Raw genomic sequence first — 27,466 nt, 5'->3', positions numbered from 1 at the left:
GTCGGAGGCGTCGACGGTGCGCATGCGCGGAACACAACCGATTCCGGGCTCCGGGAGCACGTGCAACGTGAACGGTGCCGAAAATTACGATTCGTGTGCGGCGTTGGTGGTGATGGATCACCACACAGTTTTCTTATTCGGAAGGAATGTCTTCCTCAGAGTAAAACGCACACTCCTTCGCGTCAGCTTCCAACAGATTAATTGACAGATGTTCACAAGGACTTTAAAATAATGCACAATTATGATTCTCTTACAAAATTGATTCCCGTACTTACGTTCCCTTACATGTATTTTTAAAATGTACATCAATGCATGTAATGAAACACTTCTGCCAACAATCACAGCACAATTTTTAATGATGCTTCTTGAAACTGTACATAGTAAGACCAAAAGCAATTTCTCCCATAAATGCAATTAAAAAGAAATCGAAGGACAACACACTTCATGCAGGTTACCCGATAGGCTAAACTGAGGTTAAAATCAATGCAATCATTGTTAACTGCCAGAAGTCGTAAAATGGTTAGTTCATTCCGCCGAATGCTGAGTCTCTCCTGGGTCTCTCGGAATGCCGTGCGAGTGTGCTAAACCGGGAAGGGGGGCTGACGGGGCCACAGCTCTCACCTGTAAACGCGTCACCTTTATTGCAGGTGCAGGGCATGTGTACATACTGAATGCATTCAGTTTGGATCAGATACACTGCAAAAGCTCCGTGGCATTACCACACAGCTCAGAACCAGAAGCAGCCTGGCTAATGTTAGTGCTAGGCTACATTGGCCTCCTGTGAGTGTGTAGATGCCTTTGTTGGGGGAGGGGGTGGGGATTAGGAGTACTATATTTCAGCATCCAGGCCCAGGGTCTGGTGTTGGATAACAAACCTGATTGTGATTACTGCAGAAGCAACCCCACCTCTACAGAAGGACCATTAGCCTTGGATTTTAATCCCCCATTTCCAGGAAACAAACATACATTTATACCTTTACTGTTTGTAGAAAAGCTAAAGAAATGTAATCCTTTAAAAAAAAATACAATAATAAATCCCCTGCCAAGGCATAAATAAAAATCCACTGTGCTTCCCCCAGAGGAAGGAGGAGCCAATGAGAGAGTTGCGCTGGGTACGGCCTGCTCGGCAGTGCCTGGCTGCCCTGCCTCCCCTCACCTGGCGGCCCGGATGGCACGCTGTGCCCACAGCATCCTCCATGCGTTTCCAGCTTTTAAACACGAAGCCGCCAACCACGACCGTTTCCGCCTGCGGGTCCGACTGCATGCACGCCGCCGCACAGCCCCGCGCCTTAAACACGGGATTCTAATGAAATCCAAGCTGCTGTCTTGGTCATATGGTTATGGATACGATTGCAGAAGTGCTACATGTATATATATCATGTGTGTGTGTGACACACAGCTCTGGAAAAAAATTATGATACCATAGCAAAAGTTTCCCTCATTTCTCAGTTTATGAGTATGCATCTCTGTAAAATACACTTCTTCTTTTTTTTGCATTTGTGGGTCTTCAGTCCTGCTTCTAGAGGCCTGACACAAACTGTCCTAGCAGTGCACTTCACACCACTTAATGTTTCCCATTGTATTTGAAGGTCAGGATGTCATCCTCCAATTCATGAGGCACTGCCGGATAAGTTGATGGTAATCTCTGGCAATAGAAAGTTTCTTCTGCCCTCTGGCTGGCTGGTTTTTGGTTATTGCCAGTGTCTCCTGCTTCACCCTGTTTTTGTGTACTGCTGTCTTATAAAATCTGAGCCTGGAAGCAGCCTGCTGCTCAGTGTACCTCTCTGCCAGCAGAACCAGGATTAAACCAGGATTTAAAAATGCAGATTTTAAAAAATATATAGTGGTCTCTTATTTTTTTCCAGTGTGTGTGTGTGTGTGAGTAACATATTAACATATAAAAAATATGGCATATGATGAAAATAAGGATAAAGAAGTTTAAGCTTGATATTTTTCCGCCTGTGTTCACTAGGTTACTTATAGCTTCTACTACACTCACAGGTTGAAAATAATCACTGAAATAGCACACAGTCACTTCACCACAGTACATGGTCTAAGTGGACATATTCTTACACACACACTGTGTGTCACTAAGGCAGATTTGAGTAACTTAGAAGCGACGTCAAAATAACAAGTTTATCAGTAACCTCTGAACATACACGAGGCAACATGTTAATTGGTTATGTCACATGACCATTCTGGATGACTAGTTTTTTTTTGCGTTCTGAATGCCATCAGTCAACTAGTAATTAATCTTAAATGCTAATCCATGTGCCATATAGAGAGGAGAGAAACATTTTCTGTGTTTTTCAAACTGAAATTACACTCTCAAATGTGCATTCAGGTTTGGATTAGCTTTTCATTTTAAATATTAATGGCTGCACGTAGAGACTGAATTGGCAATAAAAACACATCAAAACAAATCTGTTTTTTTTTTTTTAAATCAAAGTGATACATGAAGTAGCCTGCGGCTGAGGTCACCGGAGGTCTACTCACGTTTGCTGGTCTGAAGTGACACATCTGAAGTCTAACCTCACAGGGCATGTCCTTCATCCGGACAGCCTCCTCCATAGCAATCACATAAGAGCGTTTCAGGGAGCCCCCCCCAGCTCTGAGCTGCACACCAAGACATTCATGCTTGTTTTCACCAATCACCGTACTTACAAACCCCCTTTAAAAAAATGGGATCATTCCATCTTACACTTATCGGGTTTTGATATTACCGCTCAACCAAAGGAGCATTAGTACGGTCATTACCGGCCTAACGCCAAGATCAAAAATCATAATAAACACATTTAATCAGTGGTATGTTATCTTCAGTTTGAAGTCAGATTGGTTTTTGTCCAGCAGAAGAAAAAGTTTTGGTATGAAAGCTTAAAAGGAATTAAATGTAATAAAGCCAAACTGGCCTCACCCAATCCGTCCAGTCCAACCAGATTCGTTTTGATTGGAGCGGAAGTTGTACACTTTCCCAACCTTTGGTCATTGCACATTTAATGCCGCTGCCCTGGAAAGCTGTGTGATTCCTGCCTGCTTAACGTTAAGCTCACATTGGCACGGGGTGTGTGATACAGCTCCATGGTCTTCGGCGAGGCCCAGAACCTGGTGCGCGGACTCCCCAGGAACTCCACGTGATACTTCTGCATGCCGCCATCACCGCCGAGCTTCACGTATTCCCCCGATTCCGGGTCGGGACTCAGAACGGCCGGCCACCTGACACACGGGACAGCTGGACATCGACCACTTGACAATACTGATAACATGACAGGGATGCAGGCAACCAACCATGGTGGTGTAAAGAGACAGTACAGCCACCTCTTTCTTACACCTTCTTTCCTGTTTCCTGTTGCTGTAAAATAATCATTCATCTCGATTAATACTAAGGTAAGGTTGTTTTCTTACAGCATTTGTAAACAGTTCCCTTTTGCACACTGCTTAATAAACGTAAACGTGAAAGGAAGGCAGATTTTTCTTCAGGCATCTGTGGGGACACTGTACCAGTGCCAGATCTTGGCGCTGAACTGCTGCTGTGACGGCATGCGTTGGAGCTACTGAAGAAATGCGTCAGAATGAACATGCTGAATGCAGAGTCGAACAACTCCGCAACGGAGTTTGGATAAACAGCCACAGAAGAGCAAAAACAGAATTTATACAAGGAGATAATTACATTTTAAAGAAGATTTAAAAGCATTTTAAAGACGCTTTTTAAAGTTATACCCTCATACCTCTAGCATCTTCTAAACTGAACCCAGGGTTCAACATTCAGTCCATTCATATGGATTAACGTTTGTTTATTTACATGAAAGTAGCCCAGGCTCTTGTTCATGAACGGAGAATCACGGGAATTCCTGTATGTATTAACACCATTGCTATGCTGGTTCACCGTTGTTTCCATGTGACTTGAAAGCTTAAAAAGACAGTTACACATAAAAACCCTGTGATAACAGGGGCATGAAATATCACTGCCTGCAGGTGGCAAATTTATCTATGTAATATGCTATCAATGACCTTACTATAAAAAAATCTGTAAGCGGTAATGAGCCAGAGGGTTTATAGATTAAATGATCCCTGCTAGATAAGTGCATTTCAGGTACGCTTCATTAACTTCAGGATAGAGGGGTTCCTGAGCACTGATCCAGGATCAGCTGCATGCCTTCCTTCTTATTGTAACAGCTGGTGTTATGAGCAAAACTATAAAAAGTCTCACTCTCATTCTTCAAAGAGCCCGGTTTTTAAGAGCCCAAGTTATACATTTCCTCTATGCTTTTATTAAGCCCTTGCACCATGTTTAAAGGATATGCTGTCATCCGTTCTGTTGACACAACTGTGCTTTTTAAAGAGCTTTGCGACCTTGGCCTGGCGCTAACGCTGTCTTACCATGGCCACCTGCACGCTTTCACCATCAGCAAGGTCCCAACGGGAAGCTGGCAGTGGCCCCCCCTCAGCTCCTGGGAAACGGAGCGGTGACAGAGTGGCTCCGGGTTCGTTTGACCGCTCCACAGCTGATCCGGATCGAACGTGCAGCCATCTCTCACAGACTTCAGCCTCCTTTTGAGGCCTGCCTCAGAGTTATGCTTCACCCAGGCCCTGTCCATGTAAGATGGAACCTCCTCCTGCTGCTCGCTCTCACTCTGGGACTCCATTCCCTCTGGGTGAAAGGAAGCTGTCACTAGCTGTCCTAAAACACGCAGAATTTATCAGCTAATATTTACTCTCTTTAATAGGTATTATCCATGGCACAACAACACGGTCAGGTAACCCAGTTAACGGATCAGAAATTCTTATTTCTGACCATGAATAAAAGTATCTACTACCAATTTGTATAATGATGACCTGTTTCAAAAGCTAATAAGCAGGCAATACACGACCTTTGTTTTTGCTTAATTTTCATAGCACTTTCGAAAGACTGTTTTAGGCTCCTTTATGCCCATAAATATTAAAAGCAAATTAAGCAATTTTTTTGCTTATAAAATACATTCTTTTACCTGAAATCCATCCATCTTCTGTACATGCTTGTCCAGTACAGGACACATACCCTCGCAAAATATGGGCACCTCTGATACACCAATTCACATACTTTTGGTATGCGAGAAATTTTGGAAACCCATAGAAACTGAACCATGGGTGGGAATCAAACTCATAACGATGGTCGTGAGATTCCACTGTGCCACTCACAGAGCCACCAGGTATGTGCATCCATCCATCGTCTCACCATTTAAACTGGGCAGCATGACATGGGGGGTTGGAGTTTTACTCTGGAAGGATTCCATTCCATCACAGGGCACAAACACACACAGAGATGCCAGTTAGCCTACTATGGTGTTCCCCAATCCAGTTCTCAGGGACCCACAGTAGGTCCATGATTTTGCTCCCTCCGAGCTCCCTGCCAGACAGCCCGCATTTTTGCACCAGGTTGGGAGGGAGCAAAAACGTGGACTGACTGTGGGTCTGCGTGGACCAGATTGGAAAACATGGGCCTATTATATGTCACTGGGGGAAATGGGAGTACCTAGAAGGAACCCACGAGGCAAGGGGAGAACAAATGGGCTCCACACAAACGGAGGCAGCAGCGCTACTCACTGCCACCATGACACCAATATATGTATATGCAGAGCCAAAATAATACAGAGGCAATTCAAAATGTTTAGTTTTGGCAAGTAGCAAATGAACACACCGAAACCACATAATGTATCAACAATGGTAAGACAAGTTTCAGTGGTTTCAGCCAACAAAGAGAGAAATATAAAGGGACCTTTAGTTATACGTATAACACAGTGTAAACATTATTATTGTTCTTTCGATGTTTTTAGCAACTAACTATATTAGCTGTAACCAAGGAACGTGCTATTTTGAAGTGATATCCAGGAGGAATATTTATAAGTTATTTTAGTTTAACTGAAAAAGACGTGAAAATGATATAGTAAGAAAGACCATGCAGCTAAATGCATTATATTTCATTATAGTCTCAGGTTTTTGCGTTAAACATTCACGAAAAGAAAAATTAGACAGCTGCCCAGAGTCATTTCTGAAATACTGCCGAAGATCATTAATCATGCCACGGCGTCTTAATGCGTAACACTGCTGCCTCACGACTCCGCTGTGAAATTTGCACGTTCACCTTGTCGCGGGATTTTCTCTGACTTACTACTCGGTTTCCTCACCCGGTCCAAAGACTTGCTGCGAGGTTAATCAGTGTCTCGTACAGTATGACTGTGTGCGTGTGTGTATGCGCCCGGCGACAGACTGGCATCCCATACAGGGTGTACCTCAGCCTTGTGCCGCAGCTGCCGGGGAAAGGATCCGGGCTAGTACGCGATCATAACCAGGACATGCGGTTACAAGGTGAATGACACATACAAATACACCTCATTTTAATACATACGTGAAAAATGAATAGTGAGTATCTAAAGCCGCTGGGTGATTTGACTCACTATCGGATCAGTCGTGTCACGTGACTTTCACGTCACTTCCGCATGTTAGTCCCGGCCGGATGAGCCGTTTCCGGTCCCGTGCCTCGTCTTCAGTGTTTTTAGACCGATGGTGGTCGGAAGCGATCGAGTCGAGGGGGGGATCGCATTTTTATAGTCTTATTATGAAAACGTGACCTGTCCCGATGTTATTTCCCTATTTCTAATAACTTCCTTTTTTAAAAAAGTTGTATTTTCAGCGACTGGTAAGTGGCTAGCTGGCTGAGTAACCAAAAGTGTCAAAGTTGACAAACTAGACAGCCAGGAAGTCAAACGGAATAATTTATACAGATTCAAATGGTTGGATCTGTTGTTATGTATGAGATGTACAGCCGATTTTGTTGCATTTCTCAAATAAGGGTATGCCGTGTCATTCCACGGTCAGTTCGTGATCAGTCCTATTTTAGTTATCATCTGAAGTTCTTTGATGGGCACACTGGCGGACCAGCTATTTTCTGTCTTTTTTTATTTGGGGTTATTCTGCCAGCTGATTTCACGTCACGATATTAAGGCTGTCGTTTGGTGTGTGCGTATATATATATATAGAGTCATTTATATATATATAAATGACTAATGAAAACCATATATATATATATGGTGTTTCTTTGTTTGCGTCTACTCCAGTACCCGGTTTGTGCACTTTACCTTTCGTTTTCGTATTCGAGTTGACCGGCTAGCTAGCAACTTCCAGGTCAGGAAAGGGCTGAGAGAGCAGCGTGTCATTCGTGGCTATTGGGTCAGTGTCACAGGATGACTTGAAAAGGTACCTGTGTGATCCTTTTGCATGCATCGTGACTTTAGAGTGAAATGCTGCTGGTTGTGGTGGAGCTATATAGTAACTCCGGTAAAGCGCTGTACGGCTATATAATGTATATCACACACCGGTCAGCTGATCGCACAGCTGGAAAGGGTTGTAAAGCCACAAAACACGCGCTGTTACGCCCTTGAGTGCAGTAAATGTGCTACATCTGGATCAAGCAAACTGTCAGTGTGAAAGGATATCGTATCTGGCACGCTGACACTGCTGATCGTGCTGGAGGACCTGTCTAAAGGTTCAAAGTTCCGGCTTTTATCGTATTATCGTCTAAACCCACGTATGCCTTAAGGGTTTTGATTAAGCGTATCTACCAATACAATACTTTTAATAAGTATTCGATGTACCTACCGCGTTTATACACAGGGAAAATGAACTGTTAGTGTCTCAAAATGAGTTATTTCTAAATGGTTGCCATAGGCTACTGTTCGGAGATAATTTGGAGTTATTGCTCATTAATTCATGTAATTTTTTATTATATATATATGTAATATAGCATTTGCTATTTGGTTTGGTATGGATGACAATATCGAGATGCCAATCACCTGAGACAACAGCCAAACAAAATTATGTAATTAAGTTTTCAAGTGTAACTTGAATGGTAACTTCGTCTTCAGTAGGTGGGGGACTGGTGACTGGAATGAAATTCTCAGGAGTTTTGATGTGCGTCCTTCAGTTCAGTTCTTAGTGCCATCGATTTGAAAGCCACTTAAGCTACAGGGAAAAGTAAGGGATGTTTTTTTGCCATAATAGAGCTAATGGGTATTTCCTCCCTGTAATGCCTTAACTACTTTGAAAACAAAGATGTAACTTAATGAAGTGTTTACTGGAACTTATGGTACTTTGGTATAAGGGCACCTATTCTACACAGTGTCCCCTTAACTTTTTCACTGGTTGAACTTTACTTTGAGCAAGAAAATAACCATTTAAAAAAAAAAGTCTGTCAGATGTCCAGAAATATACAACACAAAACAAGATCCAGAGGTAGAGGAAAGGGGCTTTGCTTGACTTGCATCGCCCGTTTGGTGGTTAAAAATACAATCCTTACTGTAGCCCACCAGGAAGTTGAAGGTCAGTACTATTGTAAAGTAAAAGTGCGTTGAAATTAATTGATGATTGGTCTAATGCTTTTGCAGGGTGGGGTGTGGCCTTACTGTAGTGCTTTTTTATTGGGTGAGAAGTTCTTTGACTGTGCGGTTCTCCTGTTACACAGCAGCTGGATAGCAGGCTGTTTTTAGAATGTTCCTCTCAGCCGATGGTGCTGTTTGGGGGGGGGGGGGGGGCAAAATGAAAAGCCGTGCCAGTGCATGCTGGGGAATGGCTCTGCCCTAGAAGCCCATCGATCCAACAGGCTTCATGGACTTTCCTGGAAGGTCTGGTCATGCCTCCATATGGTGGCGATGGAGGATTTGCGGGATGGAAAACAGCTTCTCGCAAAACGTTTGGGGTAGGGTGGGGAGTGGTGAGGTGGGGAGGGTCACAGAGGTCCCCGTGAAACTTACGGAGTGAAAGTATTAAGTGCTGTGCAGTCAGCCTGTGCATTTCCTGACGGGTGACTTCTTTTGTCGAGTGCATCGGTTTGCAAATAGGGGTTGATGCATCCCCAGGGGCTATTAGTGAATGATGTTACTTCCATGCAGAAGGAAAGGAGCCATTGGCCAGAGAATCTAGGCCCTTCCCAAATTCACTCTGGCCTATCAGTTGCCCCAGTGTCACCAAAGTGGGATATAGACCTGTGTCTCTCCCAGAATGCCGTCTGCGCAGTTTTAGACAGCCGAGCGGTCCTTCTCTTGCCCTTCTGATGTCGCAGTGCGCAGCATGCATGCGGGGCATGTCTCTCACCCCCCCACCCCCCACCCCAAGGCTGAGTCAGAGCTGCCCATCAACTGTTCTGGTAGCTGTATTAATCCTGAAAAAAATAACTTGCATTTTGATTTAACATCTCGCAAGTTAAGTTTATCTTTGTTTTTTTCCCCCAAAGACCTATGTAGCTTGGAACTTGTACCAGTACCAGTTGACTACTGAGTGTGTCAGGGTCTCATTTCTTAGCCTGCTGTTCTGGGCTTTGATTCTCCTTCCTGCGTGCATGCGCGTGCATGTGTGCCTTTTCTTCCCCTGTATTGCCGACAGTGTGTCTTGCATCCAGGGTATCCCTCATGCGCCACACTTTCTGGGATTGAGCTCAGGTTCTCCGTGACTCTGTACTGGTCGCTTGGTTGACCTTTGACCTTTCACCTTTGTCCCCCAGGGCTGGCCATGGACCTGGCGACCATGGAAGACGATATCTGCATCCTAAAGCACGAGACGGCGTGCCCGGCGATAGAGAGCCCGGTGTCGGCGTGCCCCGGGGACGAGTCACTGGCCTCGCATTTTGCCCTGGTCACCGCCTACGAGGACATCAAGACCCGACTGAGGGACGCTGAACAGGAGAACGCGTTACTGCGGAGGCGTGTCAGACAGCTGGAGGACAAGGTGCTGAGCGCTCACATCTGCAGGAATGTTCCGGGGCTAGGGTTCGCTGCTCGCATGTCCTATCCAACATGCTTGGTCACATGTTTCTGTTCTTATAAAACAGCATCGCTGTACAGTGTTCATAAGAATTCACCAAGGCCTGTCATTGGTAACCAATTATTTAAAATTGACAACAGTTCCAGTTTGCTTTGAATTATCTTTGCTGCCCCGTGTACTCAGTGTACATATTTTTACAAACCAGCTCTTCCCTGTGCTGTAATGCTCTCATTTCTCTTTAGAAATACATGATGGTGCCAAGAATTGAAGCTCATATCTTCCCAAAATGACTCTTTTTTTTTTTAATGTAAATTACAAATCATGCCTTGATGGTAATGAAGAACATACCCTCTTGTAACAAGGCACAAATGAACATTACACAGTCTGCACAGCTCTGGCCAACACAGGTTTTGTTCAGCTCCCAAAACTTCCAGTTTCATCTGTGTTATGGACGTTTCCTATCGATACCCTCTCTGAAAGCTGAATGTTTTCTTTGCTCATTTTGGGCATCCACATCAAATTAATACGCATATTTAAAATAAATTTACCTTTTACTTTGGTGAAATCTGACAGTCTTCACACAATGCGGTCTCTCACAAAGGCACGCTGCAGATCCTCCCGATTTCTAATTTTCACTTAATTCTGACTTTTGTTTTACATCCAAGTTTGCGCTTTGCCCCCCCCGTATTTAAAAACAATCTGGTGACAAAACACAACAGAAATTGAAATTGCAACGAAACAGTCTTTGAGTTATATAAGCACTACCTCCAGATCAGGACTGAAGAAGTAGAGCATTCAATCTGCAACCCAAAAAAACTGCATATGGATTAATTGTTTTAGAAGCTTTGAAAGATCTTTAACAGGTTGCAGTCTTTTATGGTGTTTGCTCCTCTGACTCTCACTGAGAAAACGTCACCCCCCAACGTGTCCTACTTTCTTACCACACAGCTGTACAAACCAGAAGAGGCAGCTACAGATGGTCAGCGGTATGTCAACAAGGCCTACAGCGCATATCGGGGCATCTACATCCAGAAGAAGGACCTGCAGATGGAGCTCAACAAGCTGGTATGATGTTACCTGGGGGTCTCGCTTGGAATAAACGGCTCCCGGGGTCTCGTTCAGTGGCATTGCAGCATTACACTTCTGGGGAATATTTTCGGGGCATTTTGCTAGTTCATGCAGTCGCATGGCGTCATCCACAAGCAAATTGCTATTTACACTGTATGTTGCAGCCAGTCTTTGAAAGCAGGCCTGTTGCATTTCCATCCATCCAGCTCTCATTTGTTTTTCACGGGTAGGTCACGGGTGGGCTGTACACACACAGCCGAGGCAGCAATCGAGCCCCCAACCCTGGAGCTGTCAGTCACCAGTGCCGGCCGCTTGGCCACCATGCCACCTCCTTCTCACTTTCCCTAATTTTCGAATTTCCATTCGGCGATTTGTCCCAGTGATACACTAATTTCAACCCTCAACTGAAGGGGGTTTCCATAAACCCTTCTGCCCATAGCCTTCGAAAGGAGGGGGCAGGAGTCCCTGACACAAAGACCAGACCCGGCTGTGCGTCGAGGCTTAGATAGTGGGGTGCCCCCCTCCCCCAGCCATTTCTGAGCAGAGCGTCTTCGTCGGGCTCTGGGGCTTCAGCAGGATGCCGGTCTCCTCAGCGTTTATGTCCTCTCCAGTCTGAATGTGTGTCCTCTCTGAGCCCTGCCCTCCTATGTCCTGCTTGGAGGGAGATGCTGAAAGTAACATGTAAGCCCCCCCTCCATTTCAGAAACAGGAGAAGAGTGAGTCAGAGAGGCTCCTGACAGAGCAACTGCAGGCCCGGGAGCTGGAGCTGCTGCAGCTCAAGACGGAGATGGAGACCAGTCAAGGTGTGTGTGTGTGTGTCTGTGTGTGTGCATAGATCACATTTGTGGACCAATATGTCCCCAAAGTGCAGTTAAACCTGAAACCTCCTTATATTTTGGGAGACTTCTTCAGGTCCCCATTTGGATAACCTCAATTTTATAAAAATCTGTGAATGCAATCAAAAAAACAAAAGTGCCAAAAGTCTTGTATTTTGGTTGGTTCCTTATGGTTAAGGTTAGGGCTGGGTGGGGGTTAAGGGTGTCGTGATTGGGACTAGGGTTCTTCCCATAGAAATGAATGGATGGTCCCCATTTAGATAGGTAGACCAACTCGTGTGTGTATGTGAGTTTATGTATGTGCTGTCCTCCTGGCTTGTGGCAGTATGTATGCCCTGTCTCCCTCAGTGATGCGGAGTCTGAGTGCTTCCCACATGGATACAGTGAACAGCGAACTGCAGATCCAGAACCTGCAGCAGGAACTGGAGAGGCTGAGACTGCAGTGTCAGAACCTTCAAGAGAAATGCCAGGTGGGACCTCTACCTCTGTCTGCCTGTGCCTGTCTCTCTCTCTGTCTATGTCACTCTGTCTATGTCACTCTGTCTATGTCACTCTGTCTATGTCACTCTGTCTATGTCACTCTGTCTGTGTCCGTCTCTCTCTGTCTCTCTCTGTCTGTGTCTATGTCACTCTGTTTCTCTTTGTGAGTCTGTATATCTGTGCATGTGTCTGCGTGAATGTATGTCCGCAATGTGGTAAAACCTGCTTTTAGCCCGTGGAGGCATTTTTCAGATCTCTACAATATAAACAAAAGTCTGTTATTGTTTTTGGTTACTTATGGTTAAGGTTATGGCTGGGTAAGGGAAATTAATGGATTACAGATATGATTCCCCCCCCCCACCAAAGGGGTTTTGTTGTACCTGGGTAGTGTGCATGCATAGTTCATTTGAGAACAAGTAATATTAGGTAATTCTCTCACATCACAAATATTTGATCACGCATTAAAACACTGCTGTTGCCACCTCTGCCATTACATGCTGTAAAAGCAGAGAGCAGTTCTCTCCCTCCGTAGCTAAAGTAACATTACTGTACCTGACCATCTTCCTCTTATTAAGCACTTTTCTCTTCTTGGGGAGGAAGTACAAAGTCGTCTGAAAATGCAGTCAGGAATATTTTATTACATAGCTTGTATAAACATCGTTGGCAATTATTTTACTGACGTTTATTGAAGTAACGTTACTGGTATTCTGATTCACCGAGTTCGCTAATGTTAACGTTAGGTTAGCTAGACCATAATTTCATGATACATTAAGAATAATAATCAGTTGGCCGTGAACATAAATAGAGAATTACGTCACATTGCGAATGTTCTTTTACACCGTAAAATCCATCTAACTTAATGTTAGATAAGCCAGTTAAATCGACCTTTTTTCACTTCTCTCCTGTCAGACTTTCTCTTATTTCTCTGTTCCTCTCATCGGGCGGATGGATCATAGATATCCGACTGAATACATGCATATGCGTCGTCACGTGTCCCCACTCCCCGTATCTTTCATTTCAAATTGATGCCTTCAGCAGACTCGTGTAACTGCAGTTCCATGACATTTCATAAAATTCTGAGGCAGCAGCGGCAATAAATGTATATGGCGGAAACACTCGAATATATGAAGTGTGTGTGTGTGTGTGTGTGTGTGTGTGTGTGTGTGTGTGTGTGTGTGCGTGCGCTTGCGCGCATGAGGTGCAGGGGAAGTGTATATATTGCACTGTGAGAACCTGTTGTTTTGACATTGTGAGGACCTTTTTTGAGGTCCCCACAAAGATCTGTGAATGCAGTCAGAAAACTAAAAATAGGCAGAAGTCTTATGGTTAAGGTTAGGACTGAGTAGGGCTTAAGGTTGCCATTGTTAGAGTAAGGGTTATGCCCATAGAAATGAATGGAGAATGCCTACAAAAACATAGATACCAAATCTGTGTGTGTACATGTGTGTGTGAGACCTTCATCATCTTTGTTGTTCTTCATTGCTGTTCAGGAGCTTCCTGAAATGCCAGGCAGGGGTGCCAAGCCGAACCAGGAAGTGGAGTCTCCAACTGGGTATGTCCTGAGCCCTGTCTGTCTGCGCTGGGTATGTCCTGAACCCTGTCTGTCTGCGCTGGGTATGTCCTGAACCCTGTCTGTCTGCGCTGGGTATGTCCTGAGCCCTGTCTGTCTGTGCTGGGTATGTCCTGAACCCTGTCTGTCTGTGCTGGGTATGTCCTGAACCCTGTCTGTCTGCGCTGGGTATGTCCTGAGCTCTGTCTGTCTGTGCTGGGTATGTCCTGAACCCTGTCTGTCTGCGCTGGGTATGTCCTGAACCCTGTCTGTCTGCGCTGGGTATGTCCTGAGCCCTGTCTGTCTGCGCTGGGTATGTCCTGAGCCCTGTCTGTCTGCGCTGGGTATGTCCTGAACCCTGTCAGTCTCCAACTGGGTATGTCCTGAGCCCTGTCTGTCTGCGCTGGGTATGTCCTGAACCCTGTCTGTCTGCGCTGGGTATGTCCTGAGCTCTGTCTGTCTGCGCTGAGTATGTCCTGAGCCCTGTCTGCCTGCGCTGGGTATGTCCTGAGCTCTGTCTGTCTGTGCTGGGTATGTCCTGAGCTCTGTCTGTCTGTGCTGGGTATGCCCTGAGCCCTGTCAGTCTGCGCTGGGTATGTCCTGAGCCCTGTCTGTCTGCGCTGGGTATGTCCTGAGCTCTGTCTGTCTGCGCTGGGTATGTCCTGAACCCTGTCTGTCTGCGCTGGGTATGTCCTGAGCCCTGTCTGTCTGCGCTGGGTATGCCCTGAGCCCTGTCTGTCTGCGCTGGGTATGCCCTGAGCCCTGTCAGTCTGCGCTGGGTATGTCCTGAGCTCTGTCTGTCTGTGCTGGGTATGTGCTGAGCCTTGTCTGTCTGCGCTGGGTATGTCCTGAGCTCTGTCTGTCTGCGCTGGGTATGTCCTGAGCCCTGTCTGTCTGCGCTGGGTATGTCCTGAGCTCTGTCTGTCTGCGCTGGGTATGTCCTGAGCCCTGTCTGTCTGCGCTGGGTATGTCCTGAGCTCTGTCTGTCTGTGCTGGGTATGTCCTGAGCCCTGTCTGTCTGCGCTGGGTATGTCCTGAGCTCTGTCTGTCTGTGCTGGGTATGTGCTGAGCCTTGTCTGACTGCACTGGGTTGGCTATATACCAACCGAGGGGGAAACCGCAAACATAAGATGCAGATCCATTGAGCCTGGGTCACGCTGCAGGGAATGACATACCAATAACATCCAGTCTTGCACACTTTAATTATGCATTAAAACCCATAGCATGTAAAAATACTAACATTCCAAACATTGAAACTGATCTTCAGTTACATACACTTGTATATATAAAAATTACTTTACATGGATTAATGAGGTACAGGCTACTTATTGGTAGGAATCAACAGATCTTCAGAGCTGCACATTTGATCAAAGCGTTTCATAACCTTACAAGCATGTTAACAGTCCATGGTGGTTCAGAACCAGCACTTCGTAATGACTTTTTTCTAATCCCTTCCATGCTCTTTTCTGGGCCACTGTAAACCCGGCCCGCTCTCCTATGAAACGTGTCCCATACCAGCGTGCAAACGGATCACTCTGTGAATTTTATCACACCAACACTCCAATTATCCTCCTGTCAGAGGCTTTTCACTTGATAATGCACACCCAATTAACACCTCTCCCAAGGCCTAATAGTGGGGATAATTGTCCTGCTTCCCCCATTGAGTGCATGTGCTGAAGGCGAGAGGAAAATCATGTTTGGCATGTAATGATGCCTGTTGGCCACTAGGGGCCAGTCAGTTACTTCTCTTTCATTGGCCTTCTCTAGCAATGATGGATCTGCTGTGTCTGCGGGTATTAGCTGATGCGTATCACAATATTGTAACTTTATCTTGCACCTTCTTGTGTAAGTCTTGTATGGGAACTGAGGGTCATTCACTTCAATATGAGCAGTTAGATGCAAATTCGTAACATTTTGACCAGAAGCTTGTCTCTGATTCAGTGGCCACATAGTTTCGCTAATTTCAAGTACTCTGCATGTTAGCTCTTACTTCTGCCACAAGGGGGCACCAAGACATTAACAAAATGGAAATTTCTAAAACCGCATCCTTTAGTCATAATACTTGTGAACCATCTGACGACAGCAGCTCGATTTGGGTGAGTGAAAGAGTTTCTGATTTCGTTAAAAGCACCTTTGAATTCCAGCTGATTTTTGTTATCATTCCTGAGCAGCCACTCTCCCCCATGACTCCCCCCGTTGACGATGGGTCTCCTGTAATACGAAAGCGATTCTGGGAGATGCTGCTGGTGGTTACTGTCTGCAGAAACACCCCCCCCTCCCCCCCCCACCGCGGCCCATCAGCCCTTGGGCCACCCCGCCTGTCTTCCTTTGAAATCGCTCTTTACTGTTTGGAAGTCTCCTTCCAGTCAGTGCTAAGTAAGGGTGTAACGTGCCTGGTTGTTGTTGCGCGTGCACTTGGCCGGAACTCACACCAAGGCCTGAGTAACTGTGACTTTCAGAAGCTCCCGAGGGGGGAGGGGGGGGGCTTCCCCTGGATTTTTCGTCGTGTCATACACACATGCAGGGGATGGTTTCAGGTAAAGGAATCACGCTGCTCTCCTAACAAAAAGCAGTGTGTGGCTCAAGGTAGCTATTTTTGTTGCTGTGGTACCCCTGTTCTTCCAATAGAAGGCGCTGTTTCCCACACTGGACTGTCGCATATAAAGCGGTTCATCTCACTAACTTACTCCTTTACTAATACATTTGTACATATTTTGCACAGGGCGGCCGGTGGTCGCAGGTTCGAATTTGTCCATGGTTTTGTACGTGTGCGTGATTGTTGGTGTGCGTCTTCTTTCTGCCTTTGGGAGATATCAAAGTAATCCTGTGAATACACACGTTCTCTGACATCCCGTCCGTACTGCACACAGCTGTGTCTAAGACCCCTGTTTATTGTATGACCCTCATCAATGACGATGCCCCTTTAAGACCATATAGCCCTCCTTCAAAAAAAGAAGAAAAAAAAAATTCACTTTCCCAACAGAGTATTCAGATGGTATTCATAGCCTGGGTCTTTATTGAGCTAGTATCCGGAAAAATTCATTGTAGAGTCTTAAAGCACTTATGTAAGTCGCTCTGGTTAAGGGCGTCTGCCAAATGCTGTAAATGTAAATGTAAATGGTGGTCCTGGAATTCCGAAACCATAAAAGGTGCCAAAACTGACCGGCGTCGTCTTCCTGCGCCACGTGTGGAGTTTACATCTACAGCGTCATTAGCTTCACAACAAACTTTTACTGCGTGGAGTTTATCCTTCCACACGGGTCGCTTACACCTCATGAGCTCAGCGGGATAACAGGGCCTCAGAGGCAGAGGAGTGAGCTTCTGAAATGACTGATGTATTAGTGCCTCGTTCAGTTACTCATCCTCTGTTGGGTAGCGGCTAAAATGCCGTAGCGAAGCAGCAGTCCTCTCTTCGGTGAATGGGGCTGTGATGTTACGTGAGTTGAAGGTAGCAACCTGCCCTCAGCTGGTCTCTGTCAGTCACCCCGCTGGCCGATTCCTGTCACCTCACTTGCCCATGCCAGCCTCCTGCCCTAAGGTCTTCGCCGGTTCCCTGGGTCTTTTGCACGCATGAGGGTTTTGTCTGTTCTCTTGTTTCTTCGTTTGTTCGTTTCTGGTGGGGGGGGGGGGGGGGGTGACACCGCCTCAAATTTGATGGAGCGGATGCTTCAAACCGTGATGGGCCTTAGGCGCCAGTGCCGCTCCCGCCTCAAGCGTTTGGGTGTTACTAATTACCCGTCCACACAGAGATTTACACCATACCCGCGGTGTTAAAATGCAGATCCGCCCGAGATATTTTAAGAACATTCACTTAAATTGTTTGACTACTGATGTCTTTCGGTCCGTCTGACTCTCTTCTGGCCCATGGATTAGAATTCGAAGGAATCGTTCGGCAGGTCACAGCAAGTGCCGCAGCTTTTCCGAGGCGTCGTGGCAGTGGTGCACCTTGACAGCACCGATTTTCTCAATGCTCCGAAGGCCTCTGGCACTAGCCGGCTGATCATGTGTATGGCCACTGATTATCCAGTGGCGTGCCAGCGTTTCCCAGGAACCTCGTCTCATTGACTAGACAACATAACCCTACAGACAGCCGCCGATCATCCAATGGCATCCCGCCATTTCACGGGATCCTCACCTCATTGGCTTCTTGTGATGCGGAAGCATAGTCTGTCTCTACTCCTCTATGCTTCTGCTTCTTCATTCCTCAAGGAAGAATCTGTTCTGTGTCTCAACACAAGGTCTAGTTGACTTTATTTCATAGCGGAATTACCTTTTCAGCATAACTGTCATAGGGTTAGTGCAACGTCATTCAATTCTTCTTTTCTAAACTTGGTGGGAATGATTATCATGGTATGGGACATGACTGGATTGATGGGTCTCTTTTTTACACATTTGCCTCTTTGTTTGAGGGCTTGATTGTTAAGAGCGGGTCGTGTATGCTGGTATCTCCTGGCAGGGGCGGCACGCTGCTGCAGACGTACGCTGATCTGTGCGGCGCGATGTCCCGCTTGCGTGTGGAGACCAGAGCACAGTCCGAGGCACTGAGGAGGCTGAAGGACTCCAGCCGGCGAGGTGAGACAGCACTGGCCAGGTGCATCGTGGGAAGGTGTCCAGCTCACCATCCGTCTTCCTGCTTGTTATCTTTCTGTTCTTGTTTTCTTTTTCTCATCTTGATAATTCTGTCGCCCTAACACCCCCCCACCCCTGAATGCCTTTGTATGGTCAGGCTTGCAACGTCATGTCTTTTTAGGTTGACCATGTCCAGTCGCAGCACCCCCATGCTTCCACACATATGTGCACAAACGGGCATTCACCGACACGCATGTACACGAGCGGACGTACACCAACATGCTTATAAATGAACGGGGATTCACCCACACGCATGTGCTGAAGTATAATCACGCACACACGTGTGTATACACAAACAGTTGCACACATGCATGTATGCAGTCACACGCACGTGCACTGCAATCACATACACACGTGTACACAAAGTCATGCACACACAAGTGCACGCATAATCGCACGCACACACGTGTACACATCCATAAACACGTATGCATGTAAACCTACATAATCACGCACACGCGTGTACACAGATGCACATGCACGTAAATCAGCATCTTTGACGTCCACTAAGGGATCTGAGACCTCGACGGTTCTGACAGTGGCTCCCATATTTCAGTCCTTTAAATGTGTATATATTTTTCTTGCCTTTTTTCCTCTTTATGTGACTTGTGGCTTCGTTTTGGTGGTGAATTAAGTTTTTATTATAGTTTTTTTTAGTCTCTTTTTGTGCCCTGAAGTTCCCCTTCGCTGAGGAAGTGCCGTCGAGTTCCCCTTTCTCTCTGACCACCACAAAATCTCTTCCTCTTTTCTCCCCCGCCTCTGGTCACCCAATCGGTCCCCCCCCCCCTTTAAAGTTGGGCAGCGGCCGTGCACATGAAACGGCCCCTGTTACAAAACGGCTGTTAAACAGTAAAGGTGTGAAGGGGGGTCTAAAATAGAGACGGTAATTAGGGGTGCTGGCGCGTGTCCGACTGGCCCTTTTGTAGCGTTTATAGACCACCTCAGCAGTGCTGGTGGCCACGGTAAAGTCTCTCTTATTTTTCTTGATTTATATATTTCCTTATTTATTTTTAGTGGCGGGAGAGATGATTAGAACATTCCGGATAATGATTTTTTTTTTTTTCTGCCATCGCCTCTCCTCCCGGGGGGAGATTGTGTTTTCATTCCCTCAGCGCAGCCGTCAAACGGAGGTGCAAATTAAAACAACGGCAAAAAAAAGAGAGAGAGGCAAATATCACGCACATGCAAATTTAAATAAATCATACAAGCCGTATCAGCACCGGGCTTCTCCTGACCCCGAGATCCACGGGCACCGGGATCCGAGGTTCCACCGCGTCCGGTCCTATCTGCACATCGATTTGCATTAAGACGGCGGTCCTCGCCATCCCCGAAGTCATGGGGGACAGGGGCAGCCTGTCAAACCCGGCGCACTCTCACGTTCGGTGTTGGTGTGAAATAGTGATGATGGAGGTGGGGAGGGGGGGGGGGGGGGGATGGAGAAAATGGTTAATCACCCAGATTGAGATACTTCCCCATTTTAGCTGCTGAGTTAATGCGGTCACATTAACTGCGGATGCATCAACGTGCATTTGAATACATTCTGTTCAAACTGTACGTCTCTGCATTTATGGATTAGCTGCTGCATATTTCATTTCTCCCTAGTTAGTATTTCAGGATGACATTTTTTTTGGCCATCTGCCATTTGCCAGCATCATTAACATTTTTAGGTAATACATGTAATCGCCGCCGACCGAGGTTAATGTCACAAGCCAATCAGGTGGCAGGTTCTCACATGGGCAATTTCAGGACTGAATCCCACACAGATTCCGGCCGTCGCTGTCCTTTCAGGCATGCGATTGGCTAACACCCTCTCCCCACACACACACACACACACGCACGCCAGCGAGCCGTGCGTCACCTTTGGGAGACGGGCCGCGGAAGTAACAGAGGTAGCCACTTCAGCGCTCCTCAGAAGGAGGCCAATTAAATTCCCGTGCTTTTGGGACGCCTCCATCTGTGTGCAGGCTGTTTTCTACGCTGACGTCTAGGGCTGTTTCGCCTCTCAGCCTGGCCTTGCCGCCTCTCCAACACGCCGCAGCGGCAGCGGTTACAAACAGGGAGGTTATCGAATGATTCCAGACCATTTGCTAATACACAAAAATAACATTTTTCAGTTTAGCAGTACAAACGCCAAAAAATGGGGGTTGGTAATTCTAACAGCTATGTGTCGTTTTCGAATCTTGTGGACATGCCACAGAAACACGCACACAGATTAAGAACCTATATCTTTGTGGGGACTCTCCATTCATTTCTGTCTGCAAAACCCTAATCCCAAAAATGACCACCTTAAGCCCGACCCAGTCCTAGCCTTAACCGTAAGTAACCAACCAAAATACAAGACTTCTGGCGTTTTTAGTTTTTAAATTTTTTTTCAGCAATTTAAAAAAAAAAAACAGAAGTTATCTTTTTATGTGGACCAAAATTGTCCCCACAAGGTAAAAAGTTACAGGTTTTATCACTTTGAGGGCAAATATGGTCCCCACAATGTAATAATTACAAAACGCATATAGAGACGCACTACACGCGTCTAACAGCGTGACTAAATGCTTGATCCTTTTCATGATAAGTTACATTTTGTTGTTGCATTTTCTTTAACTGATTTAACCAAGATTTTAAAAAACCTTCGGCCTAACATATGCTTACACCAAGTATGAATCCGTGCAAAATATAAGTTACACCCTTATTAAATAAATTTTTGCCCTCTGCTTCCACCTGTATCTCTGTCTCCTGCTGTGTTTTATTACTCTGTCTTTCTGTCTTGTGTGTCTCTGCATCTGATGTTTCTCTCTCTTCACAGCCTCCTCCAGTATCCCTGTACAATGTCTGGATGACGTGGAGAGGAACAAGCAAATGCCACGCCCCCCAAGTGCCCCCCCAGTGCCCTCCAGTGCCGGCAGACCTTGCCCCCCCACGGGGCCCCCGCCGGTGGGGGGGGCTAACGATTACAGCTGGAAAGGAGTCTTCAGCTCCACCCCGCCCGTCCAGGGCCCACCCCCACAGTCCTCTGATTCCCTGGACATCAGCTCCTGGTCCTTCCCTACACCCCCTAAGCCCAGCGACGCCCTTTTCTGGGAGAACTCCTCGACCCCCCCTGCTGATGTGGCACACGGGAGCCCTGGCACCGAGTGGCTCCGGCCCTATTGAGGGGCTGCCCCCCTCAGGAGACCGCCTGCCCTGCTTCTTACTCCATGGCTGATTCCCCCCCCCCCCCCCCCCCCCCCCGGTTCACCACCAGCGGGTGCTGGTTGTGGGTCACTATTTTATGGATCAGCAGGTCTCCTTTGGCAGGATTGCGTTTCCCGAGCACTATGCAGCCCTGGCACATTGGACTCCTGCCCAGGTGGGGCATGGAGCCGCCTTCCATGTCGCTTCCGGCCGTCGTTTCAGCCTAAGTCACCCTTCCGGACTCAGCTGTGGAGGAAGACTATCCTTTTGTGAGGGCGAGCCAGTAATATGAAGGATGAACTGGACTTTCAATGGCAGTGGATGGAGTGCAGTACAGACCAAATCTGGGGAAGCACGGGAAATAATTTACCCCCGTGAAGCAGGTGGTCGGCTCCTCTTCCCCATCACTGGGTCTGTGCCCTGCCCCCCATCGCCCCTCCCACTCCCTCTCACGTCGAGGTATCGCGCATGATGCAAAGATGGCTGACTGCACACTCCTGTTTCCCAACACACGTGCACGTGCATTTTGGTCACATGAGCGCACCTTCGTCACGGTCTGCTCTCACGCCAAGGCTCGCCGTCCGGGCCACGTCCATTTGGGGTGTGCATTGCACTTCTCTGCTAACGCCCATCCTTGCCAGCTTTCGTTTCTTTGCCGGGCTGCCATTGGAGCATGGTCGTCACGTGACTGGTGTCGGGGTGACGCAGCTGGCTACACCGCCGCGCTCTTTCATTGGCTGCCTGGATGCGATATGTCCTTCACCTTCACTGGTTTGGTTCTGCAGCAGGAGAGGGTGTGACCATGTAGAATAAAGAGTGTGGAAAGGGATCCGATACCGAATTTAACGTTTAAAATTCGGAATCGGCGGCTGTGTAAATATAGCTGAACGTCAGCAACCGTCCCCTGCGACTCCTAAGTTGGGATTCGGGCTGCGAATCGCCGGGGTCCTCCTGCAGGCACCAGGACAGACAAGCATTTTATCATTATTATTATTATTATTATTATAATTTTGCTGTTCGGTCTGACAAAGGTTCCAGGAATGGTTGCCCAGGGCCACCTCCACATTCAGCAGGGCATTGAGGAGAACCATGAGCGCAAGTCCACACGAAGACTATGATGTAGATACGCAGCAGAGACCAGCAAGCAGACTGGCTGGTGCCTTTGTTTAGTGATGTAAGGATCTAGATCCATTCTTTATCTGGAATCTGTAGCATTGTGCTATAGAGAGGACCATTCATAGTTGTAATATTCATCCGCATCCTTCCAATCACACTACTGAGCATCTCTATACCAAGTTTCCTTTGTCTTCACACTGTTTTATCTGCATCTTAGCCACAAAATCATGTGTAGTGTAGCTACCTCTCCACCTGTGTGACAGTGTGTCCTGTATTTATTTATTTTTGTTTGGGCCTGTGAGAAAACAAGCCACATTTCTGGAAACTGAGCGCGTCCCTGAATCAGAACGTGATGCGTACAAGCTTTGTCCAAACGTCCGTCCAATTTGTCGGTCGTAGCCCCTTTGCCGACACGCTCGTTAGTGTCCACAGGATTCTGCGAAGCGTTTAAATAAGAAATGATACATTCATGTTAATTTCTCCTGGTTCCGTTTCCAAGGTTTTGTTCAAAGATTTCTGTCATAATTCGTTTTTTTTTTTTTTTTTTTTTTTAATACTGCAAAAGTTTGAGAAACCAAAAATGCAATGTACAGTACGTATTGATTATATTTTAAGATTACTCCAGATGGCAAATACTGTTTGTAAATAATGTTGAGATTAAAAGAAAACCATGAAAGCGGTGTAGATGTCCTGTCATTTCTACACAGTTTGGAGTTCATCTGTTGTTTTGTTCCGGCCTTAAAAGGATAAGAATGGTTGTGATGTGTGTCTGTCCATGTCGGCTACAATTAGCTGTACTTCAGCTACTGAGCAGTGAAGGTCTTTTTTTTAAATGGTGTTTTTGAAGATTATGGTTCAGGTTAAGGTTTGGGCCTCGAACATATGAAACCCCGACCCCAACTGCCTGTATGCTCACTCTGAGGGCGGGTGACCATGCCTTCACTGGCTCCCCACGGCACTGCCCCAGCCCCCAGCAGAGACAGATATCTTTTGGTGTCCCCGAAGCAGCTGTCCGGGCAGTCGGGGTGGCGCATGATCGAGGCCCAGGCCTTAAACCAGCCTGCGTGGCCATTAGTGGCGTAGCGGGCCCCACGCTGTAAAGACAAACACGGAGCCCCACCCCCAGTCGTGTGCATCAGCAAGCTGTCTCCGCAGACACCTTCAACGGGGAGCAGCATGCCGGGGGTGTGTAAGGGGGAAAACTTTTGTTTTTGCCGCACGTCACCAAAAGAAAGGAGCCCCCCTCCCCCCGGAGGCAGGAGGCGTTTGGCGCATGGCGCCGGGGAGCCTGGGATGGTGACGCCGGCGTTTCCCCCGCACCCATAACGCACGGTGCCGGCGGTGACCACAGCTTTCCTCACAGCGGCGTTCGGCGGCTCCCTGCGCGGACGCCCGTGGGCGAGGCGGCTGGGCGTGGGCTGGCGTGTGGAGCGGCTGCACGCCGCCTCATTGTCTCGCATCCCCTTTCTGACGGCAGCTGATACCCAGCATGTCAGCAACCCCCCCCCCCCCTCCACGGGAAGGGGGAGGGGGAGTTGGACCCCAAATCTGCCTGGCAGGTAGGTCTGCCCGCATCAAAGCCCACCTGTTTCAGACTGATGGGTCGTTTCCACTTTAGTGGGGAATGTGGGGAACCCCCAGCCCCCAAAGCCCCCCCCCACCTCCAGGGTGGGGACACGGACAGGATTGATTCATGGTTCTTAAAATTCATCCCAATATTTTATGTCTTCGGATATATCAAAATCAACTACTAAATCTTCACTAAGAAAATGAAAAATTTGTTTATTTATGTATCCTTTTTTTAAAGGAAATCTGCAAATTCTCCAAAGGCATAAGATATGATGCAGTCAATCGTCTGCGTGTGATAAACCACAGCACAGAAAAAAAACTGCTTTTTCAAAAGTCCCTCAGCAAACAGTATGAAACGTAGCTGGAGGTCAACCTGGAGTTTAATGCTTCTCCGTAATGCCCTTCTGCTGCCGGACCATACACTCTGTTTGGTAAAAGCCCAGCAGGTGTTTCTGTGGCCGTTTCTTAGCTAGAGGCTTTAGATTTGGCTGTCGGAAGAGACACTGCTATGGGTCCAGTGAAAAAAGATCACTGGCAAAATGGCTACTGTGGCAGACCCGGGTGGAAAACGAGGGCTATAACCACGATACAGTTGTTGCTAATTTTCTGTTACCAGTTAGTGTATTTTTCTTGAGCCTCTGGGCAAAGGCGTCTTCTTGGCACTGATTGGGTGTGTATTTATAATAACAGCGCTGTTTTTCTGAGGATTGCGGCACTGGAGGTTTCATACAGTTCGCTAAAACCCACGAGCAGGCTGATGATATCTAATTTTCTCATGGTTCTTGGCCAAATAGGTGACAAAGTCCCTTAAGCAAGTCTGAATACCTGCTTTTTTATACTTCTGGAACAAGAGACATATGCTAAGTAAGGGTTACGTTTCTTTCCGTTTAGCTAAAAGGTAGTAACTCAGTAGTAGACTTTAACTGTATTCCCCACCATAATTGCAGAGAGCAGCGTCCACCCAAACGGCTTGTCTGCACATCCAGCACCATTTAAGCACTGATGCCCTCCCAACAATACTGAAATGCCCATCCCAGGATGGCATTCTGTAACACCTCTGCCTTGGGCCACGTCTGTCACACCTGTGGGAACACAACTGTACTGAAGGTGGGATCTTGTTGATATCCACATGGCTCCTGCTTGCTATGTCCTGCTCGTTATGTCATTGTGTCCTGGTTATGACATGAAAGTACATCCAGCCCTCCAAGCAGGTCCTCCAACGTGCAGGGAAGAATTTGGGGGGTTGGTGGCAGGATTGGCAGTCCAGCCACCGTCAAACCTTCACATAGGTCCAGTGAAACAGACAGGACTCTTTTCTGCTGTCCGTGGGAGTAGCTCTGCTGCCCACAGGAAAGCTGCAAACCTCATGAAGGGGATGGGGGCAAAGCCCAAGGGAGCCTGAACCCACCACAGGGCCAATGGGGTTCGGGATCAGAACTGGAGTGGTGCTGAGGTGCCGCATGCTGCACAGCAGTAATCTGGTCCTAATCTGAGGAGGCCCATCCGGCTAGGTGCGTGGAACGTCTTCTCTCTCCAGCATGATGACCATCATTGTCTGCTGTCAGAGGAGTTTTATAAACTGAGCATTTCTGTGTTGGCACTCTCTGGGGGGGGTGCAGACTGGGGGTGGGTGTATTCAGGTATTAGACAAACATATATTGGTTAGTGATCAAATTTTGTGATGCAGAAATGAAATGTATTTAATGATATGTAACTTGGGTACAAAAATAATTCCATCTGCTCAATTTTTTGCTCCGCTACATCTCTTTTACTGCATTTCCATGTAACTTTCATGTTAACGCCGGTGCTTGTGGTCAGCCAGTCAGCAAGCTTTGGCTAAGGTATGGCAAGAGCCTCCACAGTAGACCTTGTTCGTGTTTCGACGAAAAGTACTGAGACACGACGAAAGTCCCTGGTTCTGGAAAAAGATTCTGGTTCGGGAGAAAGTTCCTGTGGTGTGAAAACGCCTCTTCTTAAGCCCACAGTCCCCCCCCCCCCCCCTCCCCAACATTAGCTGCAAAAGAAATGAAAGGAACAGATTCTGGCGAGGAAACACAGAGAGCAGAAAGTTCTGGAAAACACATGTGCTAGGTACTCCTTAGCTCCTACCCTGCAAAACACTTTTAAGGTGCTTGAAAGTAGCTCTCAGCATTTAAGATTGTGCTTAAATTTTTGTACATTACTGCCTGCATGTTATTGCTGGTGGTGAGTCTCAGGTAACTTCACCTAAAGATCTATTCAGGAATGTTAAGTATATATCCTTTTGGAAACAGAAGTATCTCTAGCTTGGCCTTCCACCAAGAGGTGTGGGTTCAGCTCCCGTCTCTATTTTGCATTTTTGCATGTTCCTCACGTGTACCTATGGGTTTACCTTTTCTAAGTTTCAATCGACTCCGTATTCCAAAGACGCAAACTGGGGGTGGGTACGCCAATTATTGGTCTGGTTATTCTGATGGCTGCCATACTCAAAGAGTAGCTGTTGTTGTGGTGGATCAGGCTCCTCCCGATGGTGTCCAATGTCACTCCTTTCAACGAGAGTACTGTGTGACTCAGGCATGGGCACTCACTGGGTGTCTTGTCTGTCATCTTGGTGTATGCTCCGACCGCGGTGATTGATGTCTCGATGAGGGACACATTTTATTCAGAACTTCGCTCATGATCGTGGGTGACTTCAGTGTGACCACTAAAAGGTGTCGGTCCCCATGGGTCTGGAGACCTTGGTGAAAGTGGTTCCAAGTTCCTTGACAGAAATGCAGTAAAAGAGATGTAGCGGAGCAAAAATTGAGCAGATGGAATTATTTTCGTACATATTTGTACATTTTTGTTTGCATCTCCATTTCTGCATCACAAAATTTGATCACTAACCCAATATACTTTTGTCTAATACCTGAATACACGGCTGGGGCAAAAAAAAAAAATCTGTGAATTATAAATCAGCAAGTATTTACGAGCCAATGATTGGATCATTATTGCACTCGACAAGGTTTTGCAGTAATCAAGTGAAGTCAGCTGAATTCCTGAATCTACTGAACAGCCAGCTTATCCCTGCATTGGACTGTTCCTTCCCTAATGTCACAGACATATTACAGGATGAATTGTCAGTGAGTGGTTCAGGGAGCAGGAGGAGTCATTTTGACACATGAATTGGCCACCACAGTCTTGACTTTAACCCTACTGAAAGTCTTTGAGATGCGCTGAAGAAGAGTTTACGGAGTGGTTCAACTCACCTATCATCGATACAAGATCTTGACAAAACATGAATGCA

At 46.9% G+C, this 27,466-nt stretch overlaps 2 protein-coding genes across 2 annotated transcripts; one reads left to right on the top strand and one right to left on the bottom strand.

The window, feature by feature from the left end:
• Positions 1-354: 354 nt before the first annotated feature.
• LOC125749204 (zinc finger CW-type PWWP domain protein 2 homolog) lies at positions 355-6,184 on the bottom strand. Its single transcript, XM_049026227.1, has 6 exons — positions 6,162-6,184; positions 4,378-4,678; positions 3,051-3,213; positions 2,497-2,616; positions 1,157-1,288; positions 355-621 (listed from the first exon to the last, which is right to left on the bottom strand). The coding sequence occupies exons 2-6, from the start codon at positions 4,641-4,643 to the stop codon at positions 526-528; spliced, it is 777 nt and encodes a 258-aa protein (XP_048882184.1). The 5' UTR covers positions 4,644-4,678; positions 6,162-6,184; the 3' UTR covers positions 355-525.
• A 311-nt stretch (positions 6,185-6,495) lies between these two features.
• On the top strand, positions 6,496-23,312 carry azi2 (5-azacytidine induced 2). The gene is made up of 8 exons (XM_049026225.1): positions 6,496-6,673; positions 9,530-9,753; positions 10,738-10,854; positions 11,561-11,660; positions 12,042-12,163; positions 13,664-13,725; positions 18,179-18,294; positions 21,149-23,312. Exons 2-8 carry the CDS (start codon positions 9,538-9,540, stop codon positions 21,493-21,495), a joined length of 1,080 nt encoding a protein of 359 aa, XP_048882182.1. The 5' UTR covers positions 6,496-6,673; positions 9,530-9,537; the 3' UTR covers positions 21,496-23,312.
• Positions 23,313-27,466: the final 4,154 nt, after the last annotated feature.

Source organism: Brienomyrus brachyistius, chromosome 9 (assembly GCF_023856365.1).
Source record: "Brienomyrus brachyistius isolate T26 chromosome 9, BBRACH_0.4, whole genome shotgun sequence".
In the NCBI taxonomy this organism is placed as follows: Eukaryota; Metazoa; Chordata; class Actinopteri; order Osteoglossiformes; family Mormyridae; genus Brienomyrus; species Brienomyrus brachyistius.
This window is presented reverse-complemented; position numbering and strand designations above follow the sequence as displayed.

Excerpts from the sequence above, each read along its gene's own strand:
- azi2 (XM_049026225.1), top strand. The coding sequence starts at position 9,538 with ATGGACCTGGCGACCATGGAAGACGATATCTGCATCCTAAAGCACGAG. Across the intron at positions 9,754-10,737 it reads TCAGACAGCTGGAGGACAAG|CTGTACAAACCAGAAGAGGC; the intron begins GTGCTGAGCGCT and ends CTTACCACACAG. Across the intron at positions 18,295-21,148 it reads GAAGGACTCCAGCCGGCGAG|CCTCCTCCAGTATCCCTGTA; the intron begins GTGAGACAGCAC and ends CTCTCTTCACAG.
- LOC125749204 (XM_049026227.1), bottom strand. The coding sequence starts at position 4,643 with ATGGAGTCCCAGAGTGAGAGCGAGCAGCAGGAGGAGGTTCCATCTTAC. Across the intron at positions 1,289-2,496 it reads GTCACTTCAGACCAGCAAAC|GCGCGGGGCTGTGCGGCGGC; the intron begins GTGAGTAGACCT and ends CCCGTGTTTAAG. Across the intron at positions 622-1,156 it reads CGTGCCATCCGGGCCGCCAG|GTGAGAGCTGTGGCCCCGTC; the intron begins GTGAGGGGAGGC and ends ACGCGTTTACAG.